Source organism: Formica exsecta, unplaced genomic scaffold, assembly GCF_003651465.1.
Source record: "Formica exsecta isolate Colony F162 unplaced genomic scaffold, ASM365146v1 scaffold265, whole genome shotgun sequence".
NCBI lineage: Eukaryota > Metazoa > Arthropoda > Insecta > Hymenoptera > Formicidae > Formica > Formica exsecta.
Window position 1 is genome coordinate 601,249 of NW_021849915.1, and position 12,799 is coordinate 614,047.

Consider the following 12,799-nt stretch of genomic DNA (forward strand, 5'->3'; position numbering starts at 1 on the left):
TCACATAATTTTATTTGAATTTAAAAATACGCTATTAAAATATATTTTAATTTATAAGAATTTGCGGCGAGGAAAAGTAACTTTATAATCCACATGATTTCTTTCAAAATGACGTGTCAAATCTAAAAAACAGTATTGGAATTCATCCAAAAAAATTTGACTCTTGCTTTATATATCATTAATCTATTTCATAATGACAACATTTTTTTCAAATTTTCTACCTCGAAACAAAATTTACAAATCTAAGAGTGCCTTCAAAATTTTTACAATTGCTTGAATATATTTTGGGTTTGCTCGAGATATATTTGCTACTTTATTATTTTCTAGTTAAAAACTTTATGTCATTTTTGTATCACTTCTCACTGTTTTATTTGCAGTTTACAATATCTAGTTCAATTTTGATAAAAAAAACATAAAACAGCTGTTTTTAGAAATCAATTTTATCGCTATAAATACAATATATTGCAACATAACTTAAAACAATTTGTATTTTATAAAGATTTAATTACATTCTTCCTTTCTATAAGATTTTAAAGGCTTTATGACATATGAGAATTTTTATCATCATTATCAGGCAACATAACGTGTAAATATTTTTCTTGATTGTCGTGATGTGTTTTGCTGCAATATACATCGTCAAATATGAAGAACACAGTCATAAATATTGACACACCAGCAAAGATAATCCACATAATCATCTCTAATATAATCTATAAAAAGATTATAAATTAATTAAATAAATTTAAAATGTTGATATACATATAGATAAATAATAAATAAAAATATTTACAAAATTAAAAAAAAAACGAAGTAGAAATTCCTTTTATATTTTTTAATATTTCCGTAATATTTAATAATTATTAAACCTTACTTCAATAATCGCTTTTAAGATTGCTATTATATGATGCCTTACGGAGATCCATTTCCAAACCATGAATGGCAGTAACACAAGAAGCAATAATAAATCGAGTACATGTATGACAATTACAGAGACAATTTTGCTTATATCAAGCATACTCTGTACCTTTCTATGCATGCTAATATTATAAAACAAACATTATACAAGATAAGACATAAATTAATTATATTGAATTAATCATAATATTTTAAATATAAATAATCTTTTACTATTTAAATATAGTAATGAACATTTATAATTATATTTACATTTGACATAAGTATAAAATGTAATTTAGAACGTTAAAAGATAACAAAATGAAAAGACTCACGCGATTATGAATTTTTTAATCGTACAGTTTTTAAATAAATTATCTTCCACTTCGTATTTTTATGCTTAATATGCGTTCGCCTCTTGAATTTATATAATCTTAAATTTTGTAAGATACTGCGGTCTCTTGAATCCTAGCCTATATTGTGTCAAATAATGATCGAGAAATTGGACGTGATAATTCACAGCATTTTTGTCTTTAAAATCGCATAATTGCTTTTCACCAACTTTTTAATTTTGAGGGCTAAGCAAATATTATCAAGCGAATATTATAACACGTGCGATTTGTTGTCCATTTATTACACAACTGTCAAATGCTGTCAAACATTGTACAAATTTATTAGCAATGGCTGAACATCAAAATTTATAATTTTGCATGATTCTAATTTTGACGTTAATAGATATTTTTTGGCAAATATATAACTTATTTTTTTCTAATCAAATATAAAACAATCTAATTATTTTAATTCTTATAATCGCGTAAATAAACATCATTTAAATCAAAGAACAAAATCATAGTTCCAACCACATGTTTAGATGCGAAATGTATTAATTGCAAAATTCGTTTTTTAAAAAATATGTGCCATCTTATTATTCTAACAATGGATAACAATTTGTAATTAAAGCGACTATTTAAGTATAGTTGATGATATATAAGCTTAACAATACATAAAGCTAAATCTAAATTTTTTTGAAAAATTAATATGTAGATTTTGTAATAAAAATATTTTATATAAAGACACACTGTCTTGCATTATATCTAGGAAATCTAGTGCAAGTCTAGCTTAACTTCTACAAAATAAAGAACATGTCATGTTTATATTCTCCTGGGTAAAATCAATAGGCTATTTATCAATGATTGCAAGGTTGATGAATCGCGTGCCAATGATTTCTGTGCGCTGCGTTTCTTGGGTGCTTCCGTCTTTCTCTGGCGGCTACTTGTTGTCTGTAGACAAATAGAGGCCTAAAGACCTTCGCGTCCTGTGCTTCCATATCCTCTGCTTCGCTGACGATCTTTTCTTCGACTTTGTTCTCCGATCCCGTGCGAACGGATCTCCTTACTCTTAATCTTACGACGTTTTCGCGTTGTGACCCCAATATGGCAGGCCGACGACCTGCGCTTGGAAACGGTAGTTTTTCGATAAAGCCATTGGTCTCCATATTATTCTTCGGTATCCCGTAGGCCTCCACCTGCAAAAATACAACATTTGTCAGAGATGACGTTTGTCATAGATGACGTTTGTTAGACATAATACACACACACAACGTGATATGATTTTTTGTATAATTTCCTTGTAAAATATAGATAGATTTTCAAATTGATTTAAATTAATATGTATTTTTACTATAATAACATAATAAAATAATTACTAAAATTATATTTATTCAGCTATTTTTCTGATTTTTATTACGTATTATACATTAAAGTTAATATAGTTCTTAAACATATTTAATATTTTGTTGTTTTTAAGACAATATCCTAAGAAATAGTAATATTAAGGAAAACTCGGGAGAATTTAAATTATGTATTCAGAAATATATGTTACATTGATCAATTAAAGATAATATTCACCAATCGGCCATTTTTTGAGGCATCATCGATCTCATCTTCTCCAAGATTCACTCTCTTGATAATACCATTATCTTGTAAGCTTTTTCTCGGCAAGCCATATGCGCGAATACCAGGTTTATCTTCCTCGTCGGATCCCGAATGAATTCTTTGCACCTTACCGTTTAATTCAGTTTGACTGCGAATCTGCAAGCGCTTAATGCTCCTGCTATTATCCCGAGATTTGTGTGATTGTGCGCAATCAGGTTCGTCGATTGTTCGAACGGTGGAATCTGACAAAACATTTGTGCTCTGTCCAACTCGAGCCGTGCTCAAACTCAGCAAGACAGTTAGTAAAAATAACTGAAAAATAAATTAATAATAATATTTACATAATATCAATTATAATTAGTTTCAACTATTTAAGAAGATGTTAAATTTAACAATGCTTTTATCTTTAAATATAGATATTATGACATTATTTCTACAAAAATAAATTTTAATGGAAGAAAAAGAATAAATAAAAATTTTGATGCATTTATAAACTAGTATGGTATATTAAATTAAAGAGGTTGTTATGTATTTAGATTCTTGATAATAATTTCTACCATATGACGGAACATATAAATGTTTTCTTTTGTTATCTTTTGTGGTCTGCCATGATAATCTTAATCATGCCTTAGTAAAAACGCGGAAGATTACGCGTTTTTTATGCGTCCCAATGGCATTTACTTAATTGGAATAAAATGTCGTGTCCGCAGTTTCACGAGAAGCCTTTTAACGAGATTCAATGATAACCTGTTTGCTCGATGTTTCAGCGTCATACAATAATAATAAAATGATATTTCATCAATGTTTATGATTTCTGCTTTTACTGATAATTCGCAAAATACTCAACGTTTCTCAACATTATGCATTTTATACTTCAAAAACTTATTAATTAAAGTAAATTTTAAAGAACGCTTAAAATCTTTATGTAAGCAAACGGAAAATTTTAATCAAGATTTAATAAAAAATATAGACACATAATTAATGAAAAAATAATTAAAATTAAAAGCAAGATTTTAATATCACAACAAAATTAACATAATTAATATGCTATATTTTTGACAGAAAACATATTATATTTATATTGTAGATTAATCTTATCTTTTAACATAATAATTCGATTTAAATTAAATCTTTTCTATTAATGTAAGCATAAAGAATCAAATAAATGTTATAATAATGATTACAACTTTTGATACAATATATTTTAAACTATAAAATGTTCCGAATAACATCCAATCAAGAAAATTTTTAAAAAGTGGTGAAAAATAGAGCTTAATACAAGAAAATTAATTATATAGTAGATACATAAATAATATCAATTTTTATTCTTACCGTCAACATCAATCTCATCGTGTAGTCTTCTTTTCTCCTGTCGTGGATATCCTGTTTGCGATACACTTCCTAGCTCCTGCTCGGACTCTTAAGCGACGTTTGAGGGAGAAGATCGACCGCGCATCGGTTATATACGCAAAGCGGTCTACAATCTCAAAGAACGCGTACAATTAAGCTACTCTCATACATGAGTCTGTGATATGCAGATTCATTGTGGAGCGAGAGCGCGGTCTAATTCCTGGTAAAGATGCCGTTGCTCCGGGACTGCAATGAATCATCTTTGTAAACGAACCGTACGAATGGGTTAAGAAACTTGAAAAATCGCAATACTTCTTTTATTCTGAGATGGACATAGGTGAAAGCCCTCAATAAAAAAAAGACATGTCGGAGGAAACAGACTTTCGGCTGCTCTTCATTCTGTGAAAGGTCTGGAAATATCTGTAGTTATCTTACGAAAATTATATTAATAAAGATTAATAAAATAAATTAGAGACTATATTTCAGATTAATTTGTGATGATAAATAAATTGAATATAAAACTTTTACAAATAAGTTATATATGAGCAATATATAATATATAATAATATCATAATTAAATATTATAAAAAAAGTAATAATTATATATATAGAGAGAGAGAGCTCCCCTCCCCTAAAAGGGGGATTTTAATTTGTCATGTTGCGATAATTCTGAGATACCAAAACTATTTCTGATCTTAGCATAAACGAAGAATAATTAATATATCCGTCCTTGCTAGTTGACAGTGAATTGTGCAGGTGTTAAACGTCTATTTAATGATCGCTAAACATTCGCTAAACATACGACTCACACATGTCGCACACGCCAGCGGCTTTCCCGTTCTCCTAATGTCGATGATTCGTGACAGTGTTTCTCAAAGTTTGAAGGTAATTTTGTCATACATAGATACGGAAGTAATACTAGCAAGGTATAAAAATAATGAAATAATTATATTTTTTTCTATCTCCTTTTCTCTCTCTTCAGCAAATTATGCTGCGCATGAAATTTTATGTTTTATGAATTTTAATTGAAGAAAGAGTTATAGCAAAAAACACATTTTTTTCACACGAATCCGGAGTCTCGAAGGTTTCGGAGCATCATGGAAAGTTAGACAACCGTTATCTTACGTCGTATGAATGAATAGATGACTGGAAGAACTAGTGACTGTTTCCTCTAAGGATATTAACGATGACACGTTTACTACGGATTGCAATAATTTTTGCCATCGTATTCTCAGTAAGAACGCTAATGATCGTTCATCGAATTATTCGTTTAACGAGAGCGACTTGTTTAACTAATATTCGCAATTTCATTACCGTCTAACGTCAGAAATTTGTAGATTGTACTGTATACAAGATCTTTCTATTGTATAAACACGAATGAATGCTAAACAAATCATTATTAAATGGAGAAATGAATAGTGTTCAAATAACGATATTTCTAGCTCTCTCACTATAATATGCAAGTAGAATATACAATAATTAATTACATTAATTATTGCAGTGAACGTTATTGCGGAAAATACAGATGCAATAATATAATAACTCGCTATCACTAACACAAAATAAATATTTTATTTCTATACGGAGAATTAATACTGTAATAATTACTCTATATTTTAGAAGATGTTATTTAACAATTTGATATTTATGCTGATAAATTTCTGAGAATAAATTAAAAAAGCATTTTGAAGCTTAAAGTTTCAACTTTAACGCGCTTTCGATAGTTTCTTTAAAATTTTTTTTTATCTTCTTTGTTCTGTGCTTTAAAAAAGAACACATTGTTTTGTTCCTCAAAATTAGCATTTTTGATATTTTGCAGCTCAACAAAAAAATTTTTTTATCACACAAAAAATAATGTGAGCAAAGCTGGCGTATCATTTCGTAAAAACTGATAAATAATAATTAATAATTAAAATAATAGAATAGATGAAGTATACGAATTGTGTGCACGTAATGCGCGTTTTGTGTATATATATATATATATACTAGTTTAATTAAAATATATTATATAACGTCATTGCATATACTACAAATATTGATAATAATCATTTACCAGTTCAAATATTAATTGAGTATATTTTATTATTTTTAAACCAAGAAAATCGGTTTAATAATCTGAAAATTGACATAAATGATATATTTAATAATTCCTAGTTTTACATAGCATAACTTACGTAGCTTAACTTGATAATGTTAATATTATAACAAAATATTTATAACAATAAGCGTATTATATAATATCAGATATCAAAAATATCATAATATTTATTAAGAATATTAATACGCTAATAATAATCGTTCGAATATCGAGATCTATATCGATGGTTGCGTCTCGGATAAGAATCATAGGAATTATATCTTCGATAAGTCGATCTTCTATAAGATCTCTGCTGCGCCTCCTGTCGGTATCTAAAAAGCGGTCTGAAAACGATATCTGCAGCGGTATCCATGTCATATGGATCTTTAGGATAATTAGTATCCTCATCCGAGGTCCAAAAGAGAGGTGTTGCAATATCAATACTAGGCATTGCGATTGGTAACGGATTTTCATTTTTATGTTCGATCTTTATTGTAGTCGGATCATATAGTGAAGATACTTGCATCTAGATGAGAACATATCTTTTAATTTTCTTTCAAATTTTTATTTTTCTATTTTTAAATGATAACTAATGTAACAAATTTTGCAAATGATAATTAATTGGATAATAACAGTTACGTTTTATCGAAATTCTGAAATGTCATTTAACGAAGAACCGCAAATATTTTAGTATATGTTGGTGATATAATTTTAAATTTTATTTTATGCAACGTGTTATATTTTCTAACTGATATTAATATAAAATATAATATATATGCTATATTTATTTATCATACTTGAATTTATAATTATTTTAGAAAAATGGTTTAATAAAAAAATCATTACACATACATAAAGTTATTATTTTTTTATAGTTTTTTGCCCGCTTCCAAATTTTGTATTAAAAAAAAAAATAAAACAGAAACACTTTATAAAAAATATTTTCTTGAAGATAGCGGAAAACGATTTACCTTTGAATGGGAAGAAGTAAGTCGCCAGTTATTGGGATCCACGCTCCACGAGTTTCCATCGATGTAATCTTGAACGTTCCGTTGAATTTCGTCGCGTCCCTTCTCCAATTGGTTCTTCAAGGCATCATCTTTTGATAATGTTGTCACGATTGGCACATCAATTCTATCATCAGAGATCTTTGCGGGATCGAGAAATGCTATGATCGGCACCGATATCGTGGGCGATGAATGCTCCGGAAGCGTTATTTCCTGAATCGGATTTACTATGAGATATGGAATTTCTTGCGGTATTTTATCGATAGGAAACATTGGCTTCCGCGTAGTCTTAGAAATCTCCGTTAATGCTTCGTAGAAATCACCAGGCTGCGATGGATGGAACGAATTATTTTCATTTATCTGGAAAATTAAATTTTCGGCAATGTTGCGAGTGATCGCAGACGCTTTGATGGCTTACTCGTAAATCCCTTAAAACACAATAACAAATTTGCTACGTCGAATCAAAATGGTTATATGTATACGTCGTACGAAAGGAAAATAAATTGCATGTCTCACACAAAATATAATGCCAAGAATTTTAAAAATTATCATGTTTTTGGAACCTCTTGCATTATATTAAACTTGATTAACTATAATGTTAAGCACAAGGTATAATAAGCAAATTCTTTGTTTGTCTTGAAATTTACTACATACCATACTATTTGAAAATAATGAATCAATTATGAAAAAAAAATATATTAAATATTAAAAAATTTTCAAAATACTAAAAGAGAGAAAGAGATTAGAAAAAATGAAGTAAAATTAGCACCAAATAATGCATCAATAAATTCGCGCATTTGAATATTAATATTGCATCCTTTCATATTTTACCGAGTTTTCATATTCAACTTCATCGTTCTTGGTAAAGGATTGGATATCTGTAAATGTCAAGTCATCCACATCTGTTCCCGCATTTGCAGTCTCTGTTATATTTTTCCGCACATCTTCTAAATGCATCATGGGAACGACGAGAACCTGTTCGCGTTGCGACATCACCTTAAAAAAAGAAATAATATGGCAACTTATTTTCTAGCAGCGACGACGAGTAATTTGATTATATTTTATATACTAAATTTATTTTATTCTCTTTCTTTTTCTCTCTAAACAAATATCATCTAATTCTATACCAAAACAATTTGACGCAGTAATAATTAATATTGCGACAGAATAATTAGGTATTTCTTCGGATAGTTAATTAGCAACATTTCCGAATTGCTGTTACATAAATGATTAATCATACTTTAAATTATTCTGTCATCGTTAATGAAAACTAACAATCCTAATCAACCAAATAATTAACGAACTAATTGCTAACAGCAGTATTTAGTTATTCTTAGACATGGTTTTCCCCTCAATGAAAAGATGAAAATATTAGATTAATATGTATTAATATTATATTAATTACATTTTTTAATTGCATTTCTGAAAAGTTATATATAGGATGTTTTTATACGGACCTTATTGGGTTCAGTGGCGGGCATAACAAAGACCTTCTTTTTCACTACCAAGCCTTCCAAGGATCCATTGCCGACCGCGTCTTGCACAGCATCCTGTACCACCGGATCCTGCACAATGGCAGCCAACGTATCGTTCGTAGTTTGAGGTTCCGTCGGCAATAAATTCGCCACGTCTTCATAATCCACAGGTTTCGCGTTCAATGTTCCAACAAACAATAGCAGGATAGTGGAAAATATGACACCTCCCATCTAGAAAAAAGCCCTCAATTTGTTAGATAAACGCTGTTTAGAACCTTGATCTTCTAACGTATAACTCGAGTGTAATTAAAAAAAAAAAAAAAACACATTATGCTTATCAAAATTCAAATAGATTTTACTTTCTTAAGCTTTTAATTTAATAATATAAATATAATTATCAAGATATTTAATACAAAATATTAAAAAAGTTAATCTCTCTGTGAAATATTTTTTGATATATCATTAAAATTAATTAAATATGTGTGTGTATATATTTCATGATATATATATTTACATTAATTTAAATATATTGCTTTAGATTGAAAAGAGCGACTAAATTGCTTTAAAATTCAGTAAGTTATATTTCTCATGTTTCTTGTGATTTTATGACTCATTTTTCTGAAATAGAAAACTTCGTATTGATTGTCTCTGACGTTTAACAGAAATATACATGTTCTATGTACATTTATATATATTGTGTTAATTGCTTCGTGAAAATTGGACTTTTCTAACGCCATGATTGATGTAAGAACGTACCAGCAAACCGTCTTTCATCGCGATGATGAAATTGTGCGACGTTTCTCTTGCTGCTTCGATGAGTCTGCCTCGCCAAGGATTTTCCAGCTCTGTCAAGGTATAACGGATCGTACTGGCTTTATACGACGTGCAGAAATAATTATCGACACCCCGCTAATAAACGTGAGTATCAACCTTGCGATAAACTGATACCTTCGTCGGATGCTGTATCATAAAAAAGATTATTAATCGATTATGCATCAGTGAATAATTTCGCCAGTGAGTTATAAACTTGTATTTTTTCTATATATTCTCCTTTCGTATAAAATGACTATCTATTTTGGTTGATATACAATATAATTTCTTATATTTTATCGATTAAAATTAATGGAAAAGCCTGCACAGAAAAAAAATTAGACATTTATTTTATTTATTTTGTCACAAGTAATTTCTTATATTTGTAAGTGTTTTTTCTTTTCAAAACTCAAAAGACTGAAAATATACAAATACGAGAATGTATATTGCGATGCTTCGGCAACTGCCGAGCGAACAAATGTTTTACTTATCGTTAGCGCATTCCTAACGATGTCTCCGAGACCCGGTGGTGTTTAGCGAGCGGCTTAGCAAAACGAGTCCCGGATAACGAGCTATAAAAGACTCGTTTCAACTTCCTGAATCGCTAGTCTGCGACGAGGAATTATACTCTTTACACTATTCGGGAAATCTGGGGACAGAATGACACGTCTCAGCATCTTCTACTTCAGTCTCTGCTCTCTCGCAATTCTGGCGGAATCAACGCTCGCCGGCTCGTCAACGACGATTGAAACTTCGAGGAGCAATGAATGCGACGCGAGAAATGTCATCGAAAAACCTCATGCAGATATACTGAAGTCAAAGAGTGTGAAAAACGATTCTCAAGGTTCTTTGGTGAACCAGAGCTACGTGAAAAGTGCGATTCAAATTGGCGAACGATCTGCGGCTGGTGTATATTTGAATAAAATATCAGATGCATCCACAACTCCAACTGTCAACTCCTCGAACAACTCTACGAAGGTTCTACAGTATACAAAATGCATTGAGAATCGAGAAAACGATGTGTCTCCGTCGAATCATGAAAACCGATCGGATGTAGATCTGTTGTCGCGCGATATATTACTGAATCCTTTTGATGTAATATCTCCTCATCTGACTCGTCTGACTCGCCAGGATAGAAAAAGCGACACGAATTACTCTAATCCTTCATCGGTCAAGAATAACGCCGAACTCTCGATTGACATCGAGAATGAAAATATCGGTTCTTCGCAAAAAGGCTCGGATCTCGAGGGTGATCTTGGCGTAGCCGAAGATAGATATCGATTTCAATATCCTTCTTGGTATCGAAGGCAATTTGCAAATCAAAGATATCGGACAAATGATAGGAGAGAGCCTTATCGTAACTACTTGAGATATCCTGTATTTCCCGGAAAATAAATCCGAAAAAGTTTAATTTTAAATCCAAAAGATTTAATTTTCGTTCCTCTTTCCTTTCGCTCTTTAAAGAAGAATTATATTTGCATAGTCAACTTTTTATAATAGATATATCTTGAAAAATAATGTAATGTAAAGAAAAAAAGCTTTTTAGAAAAATATATAATATTGTGTTAATATAGATGTAAGCAGATAATTATTTAATTATTATACTGTAATTAGCACTCCAATTGTAATTTTTATTAATGATTAAGAAGATTGTCTCTAAAGCGATTCTGTAACAGTGTTTTATAATTTACGTTTTACCTTTTACATATATAATTAGAAAAATATCTTTTCCTATAAAACTGGTACTTATACTAATAAAAAGGATTATTTAAAAAAAAAAAAGAAAAAATTATAGAATATTTTTAATAAAATGAAGTAATAAATTATTGTACTTATTAATTTCTGTTCACACAATTCTACAAACATTTTTGCGTACATTATATTAACAACAGATTTATTCTTTTTTAGATATAAGGATTATTTGTAGCGTATGTGAAACGCAAATAATATCAATATATTAAAATAAAATATCAATTATCTCAAACGCGAACAGATATAAATAATTAATGAAAATAATATTTTGCAAGTAATATCAATATGTAGAAGTGAAATATTATATAAGTCTCAAGTAAAACAAATAAATCTGTAAATATATGGAATGATGCCTCGATATTGGAAAAATACACGAATAAAAAATAAACAATTTATAAATAAAGTGTTTTATATTTCTATAAAATTTTATACACACATATTTTTGCTCAATTACACATGCAAAATTTCATCAAAAAAATCATATCACAATATATAACCACAATACAACATTCTTATATAAACATTTAAGTAAATTATAAATTCAATTGCTTGCACTCTTTTGCAATGCAACTTTGGTAAACAGCCTTTTCAATGTTATTTTTAACTAGTAATCTAGACTTAGAAATACGAGAAAATTCAACTTATCAGCTATTTAAAAAACTGAATTTTAATTTAATTTAAATATATATATATATATACACATATATATATATAGTTCATAAAAGAGATCATATGTGATCGTAAAAAAGCTAAAAATGTTTCCCCGGTTTTTCCAGTCGCTCTTGTAGTTCCGACATCGTTAAAAGAATGCCTCGTTAAGTTAGCGCATCCGTTAATTCGTGCCGTTAATGTCCGACAAAACAACGAGGTCCACAACCTTTTAGCGTAATTACTAAGGAGTTCAATATCCCTCAAACCGTCGTTTAAAGGTTCGTTCGCTTAAAAGCTTCTTTCTCTCATTGACGGTTCCGTGTTTTTTCTCCCTTTTTGTTTTTTGTTCTTTTTTTTTTTTGTTTATCTGTAAATCTCGCTGGTCCGGCAAGAGAACAGCTTTATATGTGCTTTTCAAATTTTCATGCTCCCGTTTCGTCATTAAACTTGCGTTCTTTATTCACGAACATGTTTGTAAGTATCTTCAAACAACAAGTTTTATTTTGCAAATTGATTCTTCCTTACTCTGTGTATATTCGTCTTCCTCGTCGAATGGCATCTCTGGCGCGCTGTCGATACGCGACCTGCTGGCGATAGACGAATAGAGGACGAAGAAGATTGGTACCAGCTGCAGTTTCGAGATCATCGTCATTATTTGTTTCCTTGATGCTGCGTTTTTCGACGTCAAAAGAGTTCTCGGTGTCATCCTCAATTTTATTGTTAGAATCGTCATTTAATGGATATATTCGTTGTTCGTCTATCGCAGTCTGAGTTTCATCGAAGTCCTCAATAAAGATTGGTACGGCAAACAAAGAACCGTATATGGTTGCCATCCTTAGAGGTGAGGCA

General features: G+C 29.9%; 3 protein-coding genes across 3 annotated transcripts; 1 reads left to right on the plus strand and 2 right to left on the minus strand.

The window, feature by feature from the left end:
* Positions 1–1,497: 1,497 nt before the first annotated feature.
* On the minus strand, positions 1,498–4,380 carry LOC115237006. The gene is made up of 3 exons (XM_029809753.1): positions 4,161–4,380; positions 2,802–3,140; positions 1,498–2,419 (listed from the first exon to the last, which is right to left on the minus strand). The coding sequence occupies exons 1-3, from the start codon at positions 4,176–4,178 to the stop codon at positions 2,081–2,083; spliced, it is 696 nt and encodes a 231-aa protein (XP_029665613.1). The 5' UTR covers positions 4,179–4,380; the 3' UTR covers positions 1,498–2,080.
* Positions 4,381–6,239: 1,859 nt separating this feature from the next.
* Positions 6,240–9,668, minus strand: LOC115236956. Its single transcript, XM_029809694.1, has 5 exons — positions 9,494–9,668; positions 8,720–8,968; positions 8,094–8,258; positions 7,227–7,622; positions 6,240–6,781 (listed from the first exon to the last, which is right to left on the minus strand). Exons 1-5 carry the CDS (start codon positions 9,509–9,511, stop codon positions 6,464–6,466), a joined length of 1,146 nt encoding a protein of 381 aa, XP_029665554.1. The 5' UTR covers positions 9,512–9,668; the 3' UTR covers positions 6,240–6,463.
* A 409-nt stretch (positions 9,669–10,077) lies between these two features.
* LOC115236957 lies at positions 10,078–11,298 on the plus strand. Its single transcript, XM_029809695.1, has one exon. The coding sequence runs from the start codon at positions 10,208–10,210 to the stop codon at positions 10,940–10,942; it is 735 nt and encodes a 244-aa protein (XP_029665555.1). The 5' UTR covers positions 10,078–10,207; the 3' UTR covers positions 10,943–11,298.
* The last annotated feature ends 1,501 nt before the right edge of the window (positions 11,299–12,799 follow it).

Coding starts and splice junctions, on each gene's coding strand:
- LOC115237006 (XM_029809753.1), bottom strand. Junction 2,420..2,801: donor CCTCAAAAAATGGCCGATTG/GTGAATATTATC, acceptor GTATTTTTGCAG/GTGGAGGCCTACGGGATACC.
- LOC115236956 (XM_029809694.1), bottom strand. Junction 8,259..8,719: donor CCGCCACTGAACCCAATAAG/GTCCGTATAAAA, acceptor TCTTTTTTTAAG/GTGATGTCGCAACGCGAACA. Junction 7,623..8,093: donor AAGTTGAATATGAAAACTCG/GTAAAATATGAA, acceptor TTAATTTTCCAG/ATAAATGAAAATAATTCGTT.
- LOC115236957 (XM_029809695.1), top strand. CDS start 10,208: ATGACACGTCTCAGCATCTTCTACTTCAGTCTCTGCTCTCTCGCAATT.